Raw genomic sequence first — 22,598 nt, 5'->3', positions numbered from 1 at the left:
AATATTTGAAAAAGAAACCTATAGCTAGATGGCCCAGACATTGGTTTCGTATAAGAACGAGAAGTGTTCGATCGTAACTGGTTACGGGTAAGACGAAATTAGTTTTTGATCGCAACCGGTTTCGTACAAGGCAGAAATAGTTTTCGATCGCATCTGGTTACGAAGCTCTGGTTGCGTACGCGGCCGAAGGGCTAAAGACCAGTTACGAGTACAGTCAGTATCATAATATGATACTATTAAATTATTTTTAAAATTAAAATGAAAATTATATTATAATTTTATATTTTCACGGGTTCGGATCGGACGTAGTGCGAAACCGCTGTAATAGTATTTTTTCTGCTTAATTTCCTTTAACATCAATAAATATCACTAATTATTCCGAAAGATATGCAACTTTCTAAAGTAGAAAATATAAATGTAGCTTTTAAATTATGACTTTTATATGAAAAACGCATGAGTGCTCAATACTTTTGGCCAAGGCTGTATATCATTATGATCCTGGTAAGTAAATAAAATAGACATTTTTGTACGTTGTCTTTTAAAAAAAATCGTTTTTTTATTATAGACATTTTTATACTTTGATAATAGTCATTTTTATATTTCGACTTGACAATACTTAAACGTTCTGAAGTATTGGCTTTCTAATACTCAGACAAATTTATGTTGTACAGATAGACATTTTTATACATCGCTATATTTCCTTAGAGTCCATACACGCATAAATCTCTATAGAATGAACCCAGCGATGTAATTAATGGAAGGATAATAATTATTCGCTTTGCATAATTTCTTCTCGATATACTGTACAATGCCTTGTCATTATTGATATTATCTTGGAATAAATAAATAAAATATTATAGGGACATTCTTACACAAATTGACTAAGTCCCACAGTAAGCCAAGAAGGCTGAGTACTCAGACAACGATATATATAATGTACAAACACTTAAATACATAGAAAACATCAATGACTCAGGAACAAATATCTATGCTAATCACACAACTAAATGCCCTTTTCGTTATTCGAAATCAGGGGCCTTATTCGAGATGCACAAATGTCAATTTTCGCGTCCACATCAAATCAACATTTGATTCTATCGCATGTTGATTGTATCAAGTGTTGATTCTATCAACTGTGGATAATATCATTTAGAACAATCAAAACTCATTCATAGAAAAAAAAACTAACAAAAATCAACTTTGTTTATTACTAGTATACAGTTTGTAATGGCTCTGAACTCGAAGTGGTTCGGTTTGATTTGATTGTCACTTGACTGTGGATTGCTAATGTCAAATTTTGACAGTGTTGATTTTATCGCTTGACTTTTTTGTCCATGGGCTTGGGCACCATCTTGGATTTTTTGACGTACGTCAGGGAATACCCCTCCTTTCATACAATATATGGCATAGAGTAAAGCGTCTTTTTTTTCAGAATATAAGTTTACAGGAATCGGCGACCTCTTGTATTCGATAGGATAAGTAATGCGCTATGAACAATGCGGCGGCGAGTAGTGAAACTAAACCTGACAACGTCAATCAATTAAAGTCACCACACAGTTGATGGTCGAGGAGATTATTAATTGAATTTTAACGACAATAAAGCACTATTGACATGCGATCTTTTTGTTGAACCCACACCTACACGTCGAATAATGCTCGCTCCACATATTCTCTTAAAAACGCTCAAAAAAATTACGAGATGGTTCTTGAATAACCTTTATTATTATAAAAATAATTCTACATTTGTCAAAAAAATTGACTACTCGTATATTGCGCTATTTCATTATGCATAAAATAGATATAAAGATAGGTACCTTAGTAGCTCGCTCACTTGGTCTATCAACAACTATTTTAATGCTCTTTGTATTACTTGTATACGCGACCCCATTGTATGTACAGTCGCCATCAGATATATCGGAACGCATGTATGAGATCTCAAATTGTTAAGATAAGACCTACTTACTGTACTGTCTATATTACTTACCAAGACCTAAGTACCTTACTATTGTTTATATGTACCTACACAAAGATGATTCCCATGTTAAAAGGAGATTAAATACATATTCTGTTATTCAACTACAAATAAAAAAAATGATATTTTTCAGTTAACACATTTTTTACCAATTTCTTTAATAAAATAAAACATTAAAGTATTCTGTGACTATATTTCATTTTCTTCGGTGTAGATTATTTACTAATTAAAGCAAACCTTGGCAAATTCAGACAAATCTACGGTAACGTTTGAATACAGTACTATTTATTTTTACGTATTTAACCAAGGCATCTGCCCCTCAGCGCATTTTTTTTTTTCATGTTGTGCTTGCATTTCAGACAGCGTAAGCTCCTTTGAAACTGCATTTTATTTTTAAATACTTACATTAAAATTAAATATAATCAGCTGATCGCACAAATATAATAAAAATGAAATAAATAAATGAAGTTGCTGTCCGATCAGCTGATTATATTTTAAATGAATTTAAGATAAAGAACTCTAAAAAACAAACACACAAAACACTTAGCAAAAAATTCAGAAATTATACTGGGAGAAACCCCACGACTTTAGTAAGTCCGCCGTTAATAAGTCCATGTCAACTAACGAACGACACACCACAGCACCACACACTATTTTTTTGACACAATCACAATTTTTCGTCGTTTCGCCGATGAGGTTACAAGCAAAATAGACGAGTCAAGGATAGATACTGGGTACGCTTGCGGGGGGAGGGGCGGCCGGTGCGTTTACAAACCTTGCTATTAGTACACTTTACTAATATCTATAAAGCTATTTTACTGTTTACGGAAATAAGAATAAAACTCATAAGAATAAGAAAGGGATTTGTTAGAAATTAGAATTGACTTTTAATTATTAATACTCATTTGTAGCCACCGACTTTAATAAATCCCATTTGTATTATCTAGTAATCTTTACGTACTGAAGATAGTACACCATTTATAAACCCAAGGAAAGTTTTATAGAACTTGTACAACTCTGTTATTCCGAGTAAAGAATATTAATTTCACGGTTAAGTAAAACCGTTTTGTATTTCCTATACTATGAAATTAATAAAATTTTCTTAAAATTATAATATTTACTATCTCCTAGAAAAAAAATGTAAAAAATGTAAATGTAGTGTTTGCTATTCCCGTCTTTTAGATATCAGGTTTTTATTTCGAACAATGTTTTTTTCTCTCAGTGTATGTACCGCTCGGCAGGTTTCTAGTTTCACATACAATTACAAGCACAAAACTTTTACCTAGGTAAGAAGTTATTGTGTAGGTACATTAAAATGAGCCAATTACGCTTTAAGGGCTTAAATAGATTTAATCTATGCTTATAATTAAGTACTAACTAGTCGATCTCGATACGTAATATGTACCAAAGGATCAGGAGTTATTAGAACCAATTAGACCGATCATTATGACATTCTGTTATGAAATCAAATTTTGTTGATTAAGGTTTATTAGCACAAGCGTATAATTTGTTATAACGAAGGACTTATCTACCAGGCTGAGAAAGTTTCAAATACAAAGTTATATAAAGAGCCATATAAATACTAAATGATTTCATAAATAAAGTTACATCACTGAAGTCATAATTAAGTGCTCGTTTAAAGTCAAACTGACAGGATCTATTTTTAACTCTCATAAGGGTTCAGTACAGTACAGACAAATGGTTGTTATACCGAAGGACTTATCTACCAGGCTGAGAAAGTTTCAAATACAAAGTTATATAACTACTACTACTACTACTACTACTTAATGGCGCAGCGACCCAAAATGAGTCTTGGCCTCCGACACGAGTACACGCCAGTTGTCTCGATCCTGTGCCATCTCCCACCAGTTATCGGCCTGGAGATCGCGCAAGTCCGCTTCAACAGCATCGCCCCAGCGATATCTGGGACGTACAGGTATGCCCTTTTGGCGCCTCGATCCTCCTCCATTCTCAAAATGTGGCCGAGCCAGCGGAGACGGTGAGCTTTTGTTTCGCCGACAATATTGGGTAGCCACAAGATCTTCAATCTCGACGTTTTTGCGGAGTGTAAAGCTGCCATCCTCTCTTCTCACAGGGCCCAGGATCTTTCGAAGTATTCTCCTTTCTGTCACCAGGAGTTTATTTTCTTCTTTAAGTGTTAGTGTCCAAGTCTCGCATCCGTACATGAGTATGGGCCGTATGACCGTCTTATATATGCGTATTTTTATGTTCTTACTTAGGAGTTTGGACACTAACACTTTATGAAGGGCGGCACTACATCGCAAGGCGTTCTGAACCCGGATGTCAATTTCCTCTTAACGAGTATTTGTGTCGGTGACGGTGCAGCCTAAGTATCTAAATTTTGCCACCCCTTTATATCTTTATATCTTCTCTTTTGACGCGTGTGTTTTTATAGCGTTTCACGTGAAGATACTCTGTCTTTTCATGGCTGATACTTAGGCCCACCTTTTTGGCCTCGGTTTCCAGGACTGCAGCGAAAAGAAAAAAAGAAAGAAGAAGAAAGTTATATAAAGAGCCATATAAATACTAAATGAATGTGTAAGTAAATAGTTGTTGTTGTGTAATAACGTGAAAAATGCCATCAATAATAACTGAGTTAAAAACGTTTTACTTTATACCCAAGTTGACTATATCGTCTAAATCTTCTTCGCGTCATGTCACGTCTCTTCATAATCATATCTTCTGAATCAATTTGTAAAATTCACAAAATATGAAAAAGATTTGCGACAGTCATCCCGATTCTCCGAACTTTAAGATATGTACGTCAAAAATCAGGTCTAGATACGATATGGATTGGATATGTCAGCGTCGAAAGTAGCGTTTAAGTTGGTATATTAATATTTTCGTTATAAAAAGTAATATTTGAGAGTCGATCCAGACGTTCTGTTGACATTGTAGCTCCTGGGCTCTAACCTTTTACAACATGATACTCGTAGGTCATTCATGGCAGTATAAGGACTAAAAATAAATCCCAACGAGGGGTTTATTTTACTTCCTAAATTACCTTCCTAGGAACATCTTGGGTTGCATTGGGCCATCTGAATTGTTTGAGAAACATTTTATTACCACTAACTGGCATCAGAGTCGTAAATATGTAGGTCATAAAAGTGTTGTTTTGTATCTGATAATTGGGTACGAGATGCTTTGACTCAGTAGTTATATTTATGTGATAAATTGCCTGCCATATGTAATAAATACTATGACCAGTTAAAAAAAAAGGTTCAATGAGTGATAAACATACCCCGTAATTAAACCCGCAAATCTGTAGCAAATGTACGTCAGGGTTGTCACTATTTACTAGGAATAAATAAAAACACAATGTTATTTAAATCATCAAAATTATATATTTGATATAAACCTTATTCTTCTTCTTAATGCTTGATGTTTCCACTTCATATGGCTAAGTACTAGAGCCTGCCTGCTACACATATGAGATAGCTGGCCGGTTTCTCTTTTAAATAAGTGATGAACTAAATCCCGACACATCTTTTCAAATTATTATTTTAACTTTATATGGATTTATTTGAATACTCATTAGTTTCTTTGTGAAAAGTGACGACAACGGTTAAAGACGTGTAGGTGTAGCGGCAATAGTGTTCAATGTTCTATAGATCTTCAAAATAAATCATCATATTTTTTCCTAAATTTATTGCAGTCAAACTGCGTCGCCTACTTGTGTATATCCATTTTAAACTCGAAAACGAGCGTTCCACATCTACCGACGTCAATGGTAAATATTTTATTATGTATAATTTTGTTATGTATTTTTATTACTCATACGTGCAATAAAGTAAGTAAATTATTCATCGTAATCACCAACCCTAACAACAAACTGTCAAATGTTACGGTTTTGCTACATCCGTTGCGAGGTATGGTGATAAATATTAATCTTAAACATATTATTTATTTAATTTTGTGTCGGTTTTAAAGAAAATAAAATACAGAAATTCGATTGTAGTTAATCGTATTGGTTTTAAATCGTTTACTGAGTTTTTCGAGTATTAAGACCCATAAATAACGAGAAATGAGACTCCAGCTCCATGTGATGATATTTATTTATCCAATTAATTTTGAATACAATCGGACAACTGGTATCCTTTTGGTATACATATCTTATTATTTACTGTCAAAACAATTGTAAAACACGACTGCTCTGGACGAGCTCCATCTGGCATCTGAGTCTTGGAGAATTTTGCCAGATATGGCTAATAATATATGAAAATTTTAAGCAAGTTTAATATTGAATTTGCTCTAGTTACTAAAATCACGTGATTTTAAAATTAAATATTTTATTTTTCTTAATTTTTTTTATACCATGACGGTGGCAAACAAGCATACGGCTCGCCTGATGGTAAGCAATATCCGTAGCCTATGTACGCCTGCAACTGCAGGGGAGTTACATGCGCTTTGCCAACCCTAAACCCATACCGCACCCCTCGTTGAGCTCTTAATTTATTTATACGCTAACACTCGTTCGTCTCTTTTTGGTAGGTACAAAATTGTTTATTTATGTTTCTATTTTATTAGAATATTATTCTATATTACCAGCATTTAGTTCTCCGACAAGAGCGTACTTCAGCTTCAAACTTAGGGTACTTTTCAGTAACACGTTTATTTTTGACTGCCACCAAATGAGTAGGTTTAGTAAAACATGTAGCAATGTTTGCAGTCCAATACACATGAATTACATATTTAAAGAAAGATAAAAAGCCCAGCTTTTGTTTCATGTAGGATTTAACCATGTATAAACGAAAAATAAATAAATAAGAATCAATATCACCTCGAAGAGGTCGCGTATTTTTGCATTTTGAAATAAAATAACTTTCAATTATATTGTGAGTAATTTAGCATTAAATAACCTTTTAACCCCTATATATGAATAATAAGGGGTCTGTACCTATAGCATTTTATCAGTTAAATATTTGTAACGGAACTTATGACCTGACGAGTATTTAATTGTAAACACATTATAATTACATATTTTTTGAAAATAAATGTGAACCTCACAGTGATTAAACTGTGACTGTCTTTTTTGCTGAATTTACTCTACCCCCCTCCATGTTGTAATTAGATGTTACACATATAAATCTAATAAACACTTACAACGCCAGCTGACTTCGACATTTAGCTCACGTACGGCCAAACCCTGCAAGCAATGTGTAATGCGTCGTTATTTCAACATTTTCTACTCGTATTTTCTCGTATGTGTTCCGGTTTTCCGAATTGCAAGCCATTCTTTCCGCGCAGCGTGCTGATTTCACACGGTATATGAGTATATATTGTAACTATGTTTCACAAAATAAATCTGCAGGACTGTTCAAACTTTAAATCTCTGAAACAATTTACTCAAACCTGTAAATGTTTAGGTCATACTGAGTAACTTTTACTATTGGAGCAACCCCGAAATAACATTTGGCTATTTCGTACATTTTAGCTGGTCTGGCGTAAAATTTCAACGCCATTTTCAAATTTCTATGGGAGAGTAATTTTTTTTTGTGATTTCGGAGTTGGCCCCATAATAGTTGCTCAATATGAACGGGTTTGAGTAAGGGTTTTAGTAATAAACATACTGGATTAAATAGTACTCTATCTGACGATCCCAATAGTACCAGATACTATGGATATTGAAACTGAAAGTCTCTCTCTTTGAGAAACCATTTGTTAGATAACCCTCTGTACTCTGTAAATGAGTACATGGAATTGAATTTGTAACGACATATGTTATTTTATTTATTATTAAATTGTGTGCATTTGTATTTTAAACATGACATATTGTTCTTTTTTTATATTTTTATCTTTATTTGACGTTTTAACGACAATTCCAAATTAATATTTAAGGTTTATATTCAATTGTTTGACATATTTTTATAATATTTTTATCTTTATTTGACATTTTCACGACAATTCCAAATTAATATTAAGTTGGTTTATATTCAATTGTTTGACATATTTTTCTTTGCACATGACGATCCTTATTGGGACACACAATTAATTTTAATTTTATTATTCTTAATTTATAATGTAATGTTTGATGATCATGATGAGAAGATAAGCATACTTTTGACGAATGTAGCAAATTTATAGTGTAATTTACATCGTGAAATAAAGAAATCTAATCTAATCTGCTTCTAGTTATGCTGTAGACTGCCTAATGCAACATAACTTATGAAGACTGAGTTGTTGCACTTTTCCTTTATTTTTAAGCTGTGCTAGACTGTGGCGTCGCCCTAGTGTGGCATATGGCGCATATTGCATATCTGACAGTTGACAGCTGTCAAATAAAGGATTTGCTGGAATCTATTCACTGTTAATGGTTAAGTCTCGGTAGCCTAGTTGGTAGAGCGGTGGGCTGGTATCTTGTATTCGAAAGTTCGAGTCTTACTGAGACAGTGAGTTGTTGCACTTTTTCTTTATTTTTAAGCATTGTGGTATCGTTTGCAGACTTAGTCCTGTTTATTAGAATATTATTTTAGCTGCCAAATAGTGTGAAAATGCTGTTTCATGGTAGTCCACATAATTTCTTGCCTTGGATTGTCATCGATTGTATGTATTTCCCCCATTTCGTACATAGCCATAGAACGGCATCAACCGTTAAGGCCCGTGTTGTTCTCTCACTTTCACCGGCGTAAGCGTGAGCGAGATAGATATGCGTGCTCGAAACATTGGATATCATGTTTATTTGTTGTTGTAAAAAAGAAACAAGTATTCGCCGAGTTCTCTCGAAAAAATTTGCGCATTGTTAGAAGTAATTTTCATATTTTTAGCTTTTATGCATAAATTGTTAAAATAATTTAAAGTCCGTTTTCGACCTATATTCGTGATTTTATTCTAAAGTCAAAAAATCAGGATTAAAATCACTGAAGTTCCTAGAGCAAATCCTCAAGATTGCTAATTAAATTTTTAGCAACCGTATTGCTCTCTAAAAAAGCGGTACAATTTTTCAAATCTCTGCTCTCTGAACCTACGGCACTTTAACCAATTCCTTACAAAAAACACTAACTAAACGGATTAATTCTTTGAAAATAAGGATCGTAATATACCTATGTTTGTACACAAGTCCCCATATTTATATTCTGTCGTGATTAGAAAAAAAAGTGTGCGAATGCCGTGGATAACCGAGTGTCGGTTGGAAAAAAGTGTATTATTATACATATAACAAATAGAAAAAAACTTAATCGACAAAATAATAATTATCGAAACTGCTCACAAAATTTCACAAATCGGTTCAGAAATGCGCTTACACTTTTTTTCGCCTAGCCCGCATCCGCCAACCGTCCGATCAGGAACTTCGTTCCAATATCAGATAAATTAAATGTTACCTTGTTTTTGGTTGTGAACGTTTAGTACAATTTATTTATGAGTATTAATATTCATGCGTCATATCAGCACTTTAGGCTTCGATAACTTTCTCGTTGAATTGGGAATGATATTTGGTAATGAAATTTATGTGGCATAGGTATTTAAACAAGAGATCGTCTTTAGAAATGGTTGCCTATTCATATTTATACGTCATTTAAATTGCAAACAACAACTGTTTTTAGAAAGGAATCAAACGTTTTTGTTTTGTTTAGGTTTTTTTATATACTACGTCGGTGGAAAACAAGCATACGGTCCGCCTAGTGGTAAGCGGTTACCGTAGCCTATGGACGCCTGCTGCTCACGCTGTTACATGCGCGTTGCCGTCCCTAACACCCCGCACCCTGGTTGAGCTCTGGCAACCTTACTCACCGGCAGGAAAACAACACTATGAGTAGGGTCTAGTGTTATTTGACTTCGGTTTTCTGAAGGTACTGCCCCAGTTGGGCCCTGCTCTAGATCTGGAATGACATCCGCTGTGCTGTACCCTACCACACAAAGTAAGGAGACATTCACAGTGCCCATACCTCTTTTGTTGTGTTACTAGAACATTACTATAGAGGCCGGGAAACGAAGGGTTGCAGGCAAAGTAGATATGGATGGCTAGGCATACGCGGCCGGCAACCGCGTTTCTCGCCGAGATTTGTGTAGTAGTTGTCTTAAACTTACAATAATATAAAATAAAAAAAACTTTAATTCGTAGGTTTACACAGCTAAAAACAAATAACGAATCTACTATTATTTGATGATTGAATGCCAAGACGTTGTAACAATTTGACGTTTAAAAACAAAAGAAGGTTGCTTTACAGGCCTAGGTCTAGGTGAGTTGTGTAAGGCTGCATGAAATTCCTTTACTCGTACATATCATCTTCACTTATCGCACCGGATAAGTAGTACCTATTTTACTCGTAGGACTTAATTTGAAGTAAGTCATGTCAACATTTCATTGCAAGTTTGAGAAAATATTTTTCTACTCCAGTACGTCTAAGTCATTGTGAATTAAATGTGATTAAATGACACACGGCTCGAATCGAACTTTACGATACGTCGATCATTTGCTAAGGAACGTTTCTTCAAACAAAAACGTCACTTTTGACACTGACATATTCTATCCATATCGTATCTTTAGGAAAATTTTGACGTATCTTAAAGTTCGAATCAGGCCGTGCCAGTGATATCTATATTAATTTATTAGTCTCTCACGTGATTTTGATTTTAACGAAAGGCGCCCTGAATTGCTGTGGCATTTTGCATATACGACGCCACAGTTTTCTTCAAAAATCGATAACACTGATTTTACCAAAGCATTTGCAATGATTTTTTTCTATTTTATGGAATTAAAGAAACGAAAAATTTTAATTTATACATTAAGCGTATGATATTGTAGTAAAAAATTTACAAAGATGACCTAATGAAAATAGTATTATGAGTTTTACGTACCTACAACACTTTACTGTTGTTAAAGGACAGATCGCCAACAACAGAAATAACTTGTAACTACACTAACACGTTTAATAAATGCACTATAACATACACCCCATAACAAGCTAAGCATATTAAGCAAATAATAAAGAATAACACATAAATTACACCTCGGCAGTTCTTCACGCACTCACTGTAGAAACACTTCGCAAAGTAAAATAGATAAAAAAATACTTTCGTATGTGTATTTAGTACCTGTAGGTAACAATAGCAGTGTTACTATGAATATTCATAAAATATAGTATCTATCTGAAGCCGTGGTGTGGCCTAGTGGGAAGTTGCGCGTTTAAATCCTGGCTCGTACCTATGAGTTCTTCGGAACTTATGTACGGAATATCATTTGATATCTACCACTAGCATTGCGGTGAAGGAACTCATAGCGAGGAAACCTGCATACATCCGCGACGTAATTCAAAGGTATGTGAAGTCCAACCCGCATTGGGCCAGCGTGGGGACGATAGCCCAAGCTGCATCTATAACATGAGAGGAGGCCTGTACCCAGAAGTGGTATATAGGCTGAATTATTATTTATCTGAACGTCAAGCAATTACTCAAACCCGTTAACGTTTAGGCCACACTGAGTATTTTTTACTATGGGGCTAACCCCAAAATCGCGAAAAAAAAATTACTCTCCCATAGGAAATTTCAACATCAGACCAGCAAAATGTATGAACCAGTCAAATTTTTTTTGGATTTTTTTCAGGATTGGTCCCATAGTAAAAGTTGCTTAGTATGACTTAAACATTAACGGGTTTAAGTATGCTCGTTCTCGCTACGTTCAGATACATTTTATATAGTACAACCATTGATTTTTTTTAAAAGCTAAGTCTAGGCAACGCTTTACGAACCAAATTTATTTACTCTTGTATAGGAAGTTACTTTAATTATATTTAACATTTTAAGTGTTTGCTGCTGTTTTAGAAAAAATATTGTGTCAACGGTAGGTACATAATTAGGACTCGATATTTTCGGGCCTGCTTCAGCCCTTGAATTTTAAGAACCCTTATTATAATACCTGTTGTACGAAATACTGTTTTGAACGCACTTGATTGTAAATGCTCCTACACAACTGTAGTAGCTTAATAAGTATATTTTTTTAGTGCTCGGTACAAAATTTTGTTCACGGAGCAGATATGAGTAACTTAGTCTTAAAAATCGGTTAATTGCGTTTTTCTTATTATTAACACTTGACTGAAAAAAATAATACAGTAGCAAATTATTTATGCATGTGTCGTATATCTACCTAAGGTAGTTTGTTGGCGTTTAATTATTAAAAGACACAATAATGTTCCTGTCTGTTCTCACGGGAACATACACAAGCTAAAGAGTTATCTTGGTGTGCACTGGGGTAGAAAGCACCCTATATTCCTAAACTAATGTTCACGATTCTATCATCAGCACTTGTAAACTTATGTAAGTAACAAATATGTTTTAAAAACTTTGTGGTGTTAAGGTAAGAAATACTCCGTTAGGCAGTGTCTTACCAGAGCGCATAAATCGCGAACGCGAAGCGGCGCGGCGCGGCGCGGGTGAATTCAATCCTTTGATACTTGACTTGATACCTATGGAAGTGTCCTATAGGGCGATCTCCGAATGCCGTTGGGCCGCCGCGCCGCGCCACGTCGCATTCGCGAGTCATCGCCCACGTAAGCCGCTGCGTTAGAATTTCAATGATCTACATTAAGTGAAACATTGTATTACTTAAAACGTAATATAAAAATAGAACCGACTTTGCAAAACAGCATGCCATCATATTATGGTCTTCATCAGTAGTTATATATCACCAAATGACGCATTCCTATAGAAAATGCACGATTTATACTTAGCTACTAAAAACTACTTAAATCACAATAGGCATACCCATTACATTGGAAAAGTTCCTTTCAAACAAAAAAGAAACTAAATTGGCCCAGCTGTCTTCGAGAAATCGGCGAACAAACAAAAACAATATCGCGACGGTACTCTATTCGTTCAAAATGAAGCTTTTTTCAGCAATAATATTGTCGTTTTGTTTTACTGGGAAATGTTTGTTTTAATGATGAGAAACTTCTCAGCGATTTCTCAGCGGAATGGAGAAAAATAATAACTAATGGTAATGTTATATCGAGAGGAAAAACTAACGCAATTAGGGTAACGATAACATTTTAACGAATTGTAATAAAATAAGGATCAAAGTATTGAATACAGCGGCGTCTTCTTTAGTATTAAATTTGTTTATTATTTTTCTGTTAGGGAGATCAAGGGTTTAGAATTGTACATTATTATCTAATGTATTAAATTATTCATATATCATGACATATATTTCAGATAATTCAATATTCGTGCGTTCAGTAATATAATTAATAAGTTTTTCGGTGTATTCCTATCTATCCCCGGCGGGCACCGATGGGAATAGGCGCTACATACAAATCATTCCCATCTGTGCCCGCCTCTTGTATGTCGGTGGTGACGTGGGGCGGGCACAGATGGGAATATACCACTTTTTCCTCGTCAATAGACCTATCGCTGTATACTATACATCTATTTATCTCAGTTTAGGAATGAATAATCTAAGGACAGCATTCTCATAAGAACAACGTCAAAACTAGTTTTTATTGCAGGTACCAGGCGATAGTGCGGCCGATGCGGCCGCGGATGTCTAAAACGTGCTCGCTCATAACGATAGCGGTCATCTGGGTGAGCGGCATGCTGCTCGCTGTGCCTTGTCTGCTCTACTCCACTACAAAGGAATACAGGTAATATATTACTCAAAAAACTAACTAACGACCGGGGTCGTATCACAAACCTTTTCTCTCATGCTACGATGATGCGAGTGTGAAAGATAACCACACGGCCCGATTCGAACTTTAAGATACGTCAAACATTTGCTAAAGAAAATCGTATCTCTAGCAAAAACATACAGACCTAGCATGACATATCTAATTCATATCGATGGATTAGATATGTACTAGATCGCTTGAATAGTTATTGGCACTCCCTTATTTATAATAGCCAGCGTACGTTAATTTCTGTTGCCTCATACACAAATTGTTAGACAAAACTTGGAACCAAATCGTGTTACGTTTGAAATTACGTCTCAATATAAGGTTGTGTCGCGTTGCTACTTGCCGGGGCCGAATCTATTCGGGCTAGAGATGTGTAGTGAGTAAATTCTCAAGAGTTAATACTGACAAGGAAAGGTACCCAACTGTCCGGTTCCGATTTGATTTATATTTATATATGTTATAGAGTAGCTGCCCAAACTCAACCTATTGGGAAAACTTGAGTTTAAGCAGATACAACAAAACACGTGTACATTATTTTTCCTGCTCTTAAACATATACTCAAAGAAGCCATTAACTAGCAAGTTGCTCGAGCATCACTTTCTATAGGAGTTAGAAGATTTAGTAACTTTTTAGTACTTTGAAGGACAATTCCTCCCAATAGGTTGAGTTTGGGCAGCTAAAAAAAATACATGTCCGTTATTTTAGACTACTCTATAACATATATAAATATAAATCAAATCGGAACCGGACAGTTGGGTACCTTTCCTTGTGAGTTTACTACTCACCATTAGGAAGTATGGTAAAAAGCAAAAACTGTACATAACTTAATCAATATACAATTTATAAATTTGATCATGATTTACGATTACAATTTACAATTAATATACAATTTTAGACCCGATTCAATTCAATACTTTACCAGGGAGTAAGTAGACTCAGCTGAATTTGTTTCCGGAATAAAGAGGCCTGTTTTGGTAAAGATAATAATAAAAGACCTTTATAAAAATGATGGTTTTCATCGTATTTAATGGTAACTATGTATTTCATCACACTCCGTTAACATTTTATCCTATGCTGCGGCTTCCATGAACACGAACTGTTGCCAGAAATGTGGAATTAGGTTAGATTTGCGACCTCCACGAAAACAACAAGTGGGTTAGGTTAGGTTAAAACTGCGTCCCCTACGAAACCGAACTGTTGACAGTAAATTATATTACTTTGGTTCAGGGTTATGGCTATTAGTACAAATTATCATTACGATAAGTTGCTGTAAGGGAAATACATGAGTAGGCCGTTTAAATATATTGAAAATGTTTGTATCTCAGGGAACATAAGGACATGAAGTACAAAACCATACCATACGATGTTAGGACAGTCATAATCGTGAACTTCATCATAAAGTCCTTGTTGCATACTTTTTAGCATTTCTTAAAACACACACACGGCCCGATTCGAAGAATAAGATATGATAACGATAAGTTCCGGTTTAGATAAGTTCTCATTTAGATATCGTTTGTGTGTCATATAATTGACAGAAGCAGCTCGATTTGGGCAACCAATGTCACTTTGACGTTAGAAATATCGTAGATATGTAGATCTTATTGCCCTTATTGGGATCACAGCGGAATCGAAATAAACGTCAATTTTGACATGTCGTTTAGTTATCGATCTATATTAAGATCTTTCGAAGATCTTAAACGTGTCTTAATCCTTCTTCGAATCGGGCCGTAAATCAACTAAATGCTTTTTGTCAAAGTCAACAGCAATAAAATATTCAAATTATCGTCTTTATTCACGCACAAGAAATGTGTAAATTAAGGTGCCGTTAGAACAAAGAAACACAAAACACCATTGTATTAACAGCTGACTGTTTCGGTACTTAGATACTGGCCAGCGAGAATTCACTCGCCTGTAAAGAAAAACTCGCTAAACGTTACTCACTTCTCACTAATTGTACAATACTAGATTTGCCATACATCCCGTATATACGAGATCATCACCGTTTTTAAGTATCGCGACCTGTATTTTTACCTGTCCCGTTATTATCCCGTATATCAATACCGTTGTCGAATATCTACCAGGGGCGGCGGCTCTATACAACTCGGTTCCCACCGGCTTGCCTAAAATTTATTGCTACATAAACCAAGCTTATAAATCATCATTAAAATTAAAAATATTATATCCATAATGAAAACACTACGTAATACATTATCTTGGAATTGTTAACACGATTTACTAAAGCTTCACTATTGATTACATTTCAACTAATCATAGCGAGCGCGCGAAGAGAAACTCAGCTTGACTATTCATTCACGCATGCGCAGATACGAAAACTCACGCACACGCTCAAAAAATTTGCTATAGAGAGTGTGCGCGAATGAGCTTCAAAGCAACTCGGTCTTGTATCGAGTTATTCATTTGAATAAAAACCTTAAACGTAAGAGTATAAGGTTAGGTATAAGGAAAATGGAATTATGTTATGATAACACTCCCGTCGCGGTTGTTACCAATACCAAGGCTTGTTGTTATTATTAGAGTTTTAAATGTTTTTATGTGATTTTATTTAGTTTTGTGCACAAATTTATATATAAAGTTACTAAGCCCGTGAAATTTTGTATTTTTTGTGTAAAATAGTATGGAAAAGGTGGTTATTCACTAACTGCAAAAGGTCGCGCCTAAGGATACACCTAGCGCACGCTTCACTTTTATCATGAAAAAATTACATAATGATAAATTAGGTTTTTTTTTGTTCCGAGTTGCCTAGCCAGAATTTCCACGCGCCGCTACTGATATCTACTTTAAATAAATAGCCGGAATCGCCTCTGTTGAACCAGTTTTTTTTACAACAAGGTGACATAGCAGCAAAGAAGCTCTATGGATATGTATTTGCACCCATTGCGACTGAAAAATACTCCTACACCTACCTGTAAATCTTCTTTTCACCTGTTAAGATTAGATTAAGTATGAATGTTTGAAAAATGGTACCTATGCTTTTTCGGCACTACCATGAGATCAATTGTTGTGTTGTGTTTCTTGCAAATGTTTCAATACACACATCCAAGTAGACTATCTACTTACCCAAAAGTTGTTTTTAGGGTTCCGTTCTCAAAGAATAAACGGGACCCCGTTTCTAAGACTCCGCTGTCCGTCCGTCTGTCTGTCTGTCCATCTGTCACAAGGCTGTATCTGAAGAACCGTGATAGTTAGACGGTTGAAATTTTCACAGATGATATATTTCTGTTGCCTGTATAACAACAACAAATACTAAAAAGTGCGGAACCTTCCGTCCAACTCGCACTTACCCGGTTCTTTTTTTATGTTGTATGTTCTGTTTCATTAATTATTCAGGAATAAAAATAAATAATTTCTGATACTTAGTGAAGTGAAGTTAACCAATACAAAATTATCATTCACACTTCGTCGGAAAACGGTGTATTCGAAACCATTAACGTAGTACTGAATCAGCCGGCGGGAATTCGTTTGATAAGATACGCTCGGTTATGATATTTGCTTATACCATCTCAGTTAAATAGCTCAGTGAACTGGCTAACATACTCAGTGGATATCTTGCTTAGGTACCAAAAAAGCATTCGTAAATAATTTCTCGGGTATAAGGTAGGGTCCAGTGGCTTAAGCCCGTTACGTGTATAATATGTATATTCCCTCCTTGATCCAACATCTAGAGCACTGCAGTCCAATCTCTAAAACCTAACTAACCCACAAATTATAGTTTTCAGATATGGGCAAAAACATTTAAACCCATATTACTAGAATGTGTGTACTTTCCAGATTTATTTTATGCAGCAATTAAAACTATATTTATGCTTAACTTGAACATCATTTTATCCAATAATGTTTTATTTATTAGAAAATGATAATGTTGTGTTTTAGCGCTGCAAATAACTGGTAAAATTTCTACGACAGTTCTCCTAAATCACCGTTAAGTATACCTAAGCCGTTCTTTAGAATTGAATGAGATGTAAAAACAGCTGAATACCGGCCAAGTCACATAACGTATTATTTTTTAAACCATTCGCACCATAACATTTTTTTAAATTCTTGGTGAATTTGTGACAGCATAATCTAATATATATGCATAAAATAGCCCGGTAATCCATTTGTTAATTGAAATTGTTATAGGTGTATTAGACTCCGTTTCCAACTGTGCGAGGTATCTGAGCGGTGAGAAGATACGTAGCGAGGATGTGGAACGATGTGAATGTTTCCACCAGAGATGTGCGAAGTAGCTAAGCGGTGAAAGCGTGTGTAGCGGGGTCTTTTCATAAAAGCGAACGGGGTGCGGTGAGCCGGTACCGGAGCTTTTTATAGCGAATTCGGATTTCGACCGCAGCTGCACTGCTACAGCAGTATGGCAGCGTGACATTACTGCAGCAAATGTTTAGAATCCGGGCAACAACATTTGCAACAGTAATGCAGTCTGCAGTATTGTCAGGCTGCAATACTGACGCAGTAGTGCAGCTGCGGTCGGAATCCGAACGTCACCTTTAATATTTCTCGCCCGCGTCAGTACCTCGCAACATATCCCTAGCAACACATTCCTCGCTCACACCCTTCACTTGTTTTGTATGTACAAAAACCTCGTTCCGATGAGTTGTTTCCACTAGAGCTGCACTGGCGAATATAGGTAAATGAAGCGTTTCTATTGAATCATGAAAAACACAACCCTCGCTACACATCCTTGCACAGCTTTGGTCGAAACGCAGCCTTAGATAGCCGGAAATGGAAAGTTTGTGCGTTCCTTTGTTAAGGTTTAAAATACGGCAAAACCAATTGAATAAAACATAGTCTCTGTATCTTAGAATTTAGAGGAGAACAATGAGGATTAAAACCTAATTAGTACGGACCAAGTGTATTTAATAACCAAAGGCTAGTTATTAGAGGTTTACTGAATCCCATTAGAACAGCATAATTTTGACATATATTCTTACAGGTCACTTTGCTATTATATCTCCATTGTAGTAGTGCAAAATACTAACAAAATAAAAGTCTTTATACCGAAATCACAAAGCTCTAGACACTAACATGTCATCGGCATCGCGGAACTTTCACAATTTTGAGCGAATTCAAAGACTTATAGCAAGTTGTTTATCTACTGTAGAGGAAATTACATTTTAACGGTTCTTCAGCTTTGCTGTAAGTATAAAGTTAAAAACGTTTCAGTGCTCTCGGTACACAAATATACAGTGTGGGTAAACGATTGACGAGAAAACCAAACACCGATTGTTTGAAAGGTTAAAATAAAATATGATCTCCTTTAGACGCACTAGAAATTTTATATTTTTGAAGTTCGTTACCTTTTTTTTTAATTTTTGGTTTATTTTTCTGTTATGGGGGACGCAGAGTTTTGCTCGTTCGTTTGGACTCGTTCATGTTTGGCCAAATAGTCCTATCACTAAAAGTTTCTCGCTTCAGGTACGTTTAATGTTTTAAGGTCCGGATCGGAATCCATCAAGATTTGAGTTCTCTCAATTCCTCATGAAATTCATCGTAAGAATTGGACCTTTCACAATAATGTTTCTTAGGGTACTTACTTAACAAAATTCATCAGTATTTCCACTTCACCAAATGGCACTTTTTTAAATAGGAGTGCTTGATTTGTTGATACGGAAATCGTGTGATTTGAGAAGTTCCCTTAATTCATTCCTTCATTCCATCATCAGAACTGGATTAAATAAAAACTCGACCAACTTGGAACTATAGGTATATATTTATGTAATTTTTCAATTCAGTTTACAAATAACGAGTTCTGAGGTAGCAAACATGCAAGAAAAATAACGGTCGAATTGATAAACTTCTCCTTTTTTTAATCGGTTAAAAATAATCATAGGGAATATTTTGATAAAAGATGTGGATATTATATGTGAATATGCTTCGACTATTGTGGTTTATAAAACCATTAAAGTGGTTTATAAACCCGATGCAACATATGGGCGATACAGGTTTAACGTGGCTTAAACCTGTATAGGTTTGCCTGTGTGGCATGGTATCCATGGCTTTGTAGCTCCCAAATGCATTAACCAATCCAAGTGCGGTTTCTGTAAAAATATTGTCTGAAGGGATGATTTTTAATTCGGATAATTGCAGTCGTCTTAATGATATTCAGTCCTCATTAAAACTGGTGACAGAAATTCAGCCAAAATTGTGTAAGTTGTGTCGGATGGTTTTAAAATTCAACATTATAATCCTTGTTTATCTACACACATTACATAAACCTTTTCTGATGTGTTTAAAACCTGAAAATTACGACCAGCTTATCTTGGAACAAATTTCTTATGTGTACATGAGTGTGTAATTATCGCATAATTATAACATCATGTTCAACAATTCTGAAAAAATACCAGTTCGATTCGACCTCTATTCTAATATCATTCGAGATGAGGATTTGTTTGATATAAAATATAAAGGATCAATTCCAAACAATTTCGACTAATGTCGCATGTAACTTGATATCGAACGATATTGCAGTTAGGATAGTTTCTAGTTTCACTATTAATTTAAAAAAAACTACGGTTGCGTGACATTTCAACAAAAGTTTTCATTCAACGCAATTTGACGTTCAATATCTGTTTCAATTTGTTTGTATAAAATAAATTAGTTTTGTTGTTTATAAACTATCTAAAGCAAAACTTTCGTATAAACTGAACGATCATGATACTTTGGAAATGCCAGCTTAAATTCACGGGTTTCGCGACAGCGCAACGATGCCGCAATGCTGGTCGTAACATGTGTTTTGTAAACGCTTCAAGTTATATATGTGTGTAGATAAAACAGTGTATGTAACTGAAAATAATCACCTCACAACGTTCATTTCATAAACCCTTACTCGTATTTTAATTCATTGTGTGGCCGTCACATAAACTACTATTAAATAATCATTGTAAATAGAAGCCTATCCCAAAACCAAGTACAATTTGGGTTTGTTTGAAAGGTGCAATCAATCAATTCATTATTAGAACGACTTCTGAATTTCGTGACCCTAAAATCGCAATAATTCTTTATAATGCCTATGTTCGCAGCAAGCTTGAGTACAGTTCTATCGCATGGGACCCTCGGGAAGCAAAATATACCATTATGGTCGAGCGCGTCCAACGTTTTGCTAGACATCTTTACAAAAGGTATTACGAATACTACCCGTACTTATTTCCATCATCCTTTGTATTGGGAATGGTAGGGCTAGAGTCTCTCGAACTAAGGCGTAAGCAAACGCTTGCCTTACACTATTGTCTGCTTCTAAGAAATCATATTGACAACCCATCCGTTCTGGAACGTATGCGTATTTTTACCCTAATATAACTACATAGCTGCAGTAGGGCGTAGCGCACGTAGAGCCAGAAACCTTTTCGCATATCCAAATGTTCGCACCTATCACGGTTCAAATGCACCCATGTACCGAGCAATAGAATTACTAAATAACTTCATAGCTACAGTCCAAAACGCAGACATATTCTCAGACAACTGGCCGTCCCTACAACGTAGTATCAGGATTTTTTTAAACTCTACCTATGTTACTTAATATCATTTTTTTTTAAATCTCTATGTAACTTAGTAATACATTATATTTATGTATGTTTAATTCTAGAGATAGTTCCAAAAATGTATAATGTGTGTAATACAAGTTTACTAATCTTATGTTCTGACTACATATGTATTAGCAGTATAAGTGCCTTGGCTGTAGCTGTAAACTTATACTTTGTGTTTTCCTGAATAAAGAATAAAGCGTGATTGTGCACAAATAAAACCAATAAAGTTCGCCTATTTCAATCTTTTTATTTTTAAATGAACCACCATTCATGCTCTTCATGTTCGCTTTTGCATTTCACTTACTTGCCGCTACAATACTGTACCGCTAACCGCTAGTGTAAATTTATTCGATAGCGTGACGTGACTTACAGCGCGGCTTACGTAGGCGATGACTCGAGAATGCGACGCGGCGCGGCGCGGCGGCCCAACGGCATTCGGAGATCGCCCACGTAGGACACTTCCATAGGTATCAAAGGATTGAATTCACACGCGCCTGCCGCTTCGCGTTCGCGAGTTATTCGCTCAGGTAAGACACTGCCTTACGCGTTTGCGTTAAGACTCATTTTGTATGGGATTTAGAAACAGCGCGCTAAGCGGGATGTTTTGGAAACTCAAAATCCCATACAAAATGAGACTTAACGCAAACGCGTGAGGGGTTCTTAACATGTACGATATATACTTAATTGAAAAAAGAAAGTAATTTAACTCAGACATTTCTTAAATATCTGTCTGTAATTTTAATTTAATAATAATATTTTTCAGAAAGGTACAGATATAAAAATATGTCTTCGTCTTTCGCCCCTTTAACTTCTGTCCTTCAATATCATTTTTAAATCTCAATGAAAATTCAAAATTTTACGTTCTTCATTCCACACGAGTAGGTTTGTCACGAGCCAGTGTGACGCAAGGTTTCCTCGCCCGGCTTGGGAACAAAACCCAAGGGAAAATCGTGCACAATGAATGTTCTAAAAATAACCAAAAACCTAACCTTGCACGTTCAACTCTGCCAAAAATACCTCAATGTCTCCAAACTTCCAAACAGGTGCTACAAATTATTTCCATTAAATTTCTTAGGGCTACATGGGATATTAAATGATAAGCTTCATTTTTGTGACGCAATTTTATCCCTAATAAGCACCTTAGTCTAATTTGGCTCAGCCTTATTCAGCAGGGTGGAGAAAAAATGGTTCTACATACATACTCGTATAATGATTTACATACAGTCCTACTCAAGATTGTTAGTACCTGTCTAAATGTTCAGTGCCGTCATAAATGATCTATTATTAAATTTACTATTTTTGGATCTACACTATAACAGGATGAGTAGAGACATTCACCAACCTCCAGACAACAATAACAACAGTGTTATAGTGGTTTTGTAGATTTACAATAACAATATGTAGGTAGTTCCTAATCTTAGATATATTCATATGTATGTGGGTGGTTGAAATAACACATGG

General features: G+C 35.4%; 1 protein-coding gene across 1 annotated transcript in view; it reads left to right on the top strand.

Moving 5' to 3' along the window:
* Positions 1-22,598, top strand: part of LOC133520490 (tachykinin-like peptides receptor 86C) — a 94,338-nt gene that overhangs the window by 34,367 nt on the left and 37,373 nt on the right. Inside the window, exon 4 of the mRNA XM_061854930.1 lies at positions 13,432-13,566. Coding sequence (XP_061710914.1) covers positions 13,432-13,566 — 135 coding nt within the window. The remainder of the gene's footprint in view (positions 1-13,431; positions 13,567-22,598) is intronic.

The sequence above is a fragment of the Cydia pomonella genome, chromosome 8, assembly GCF_033807575.1.
Source record: "Cydia pomonella isolate Wapato2018A chromosome 8, ilCydPomo1, whole genome shotgun sequence".
NCBI classification, from domain to species: domain Eukaryota; kingdom Metazoa; phylum Arthropoda; class Insecta; order Lepidoptera; family Tortricidae; genus Cydia; species Cydia pomonella.
The sequence above is the reverse complement of the archived record's forward strand: the minus strand, read 5'-3'. Positions and strand labels throughout refer to the sequence as shown.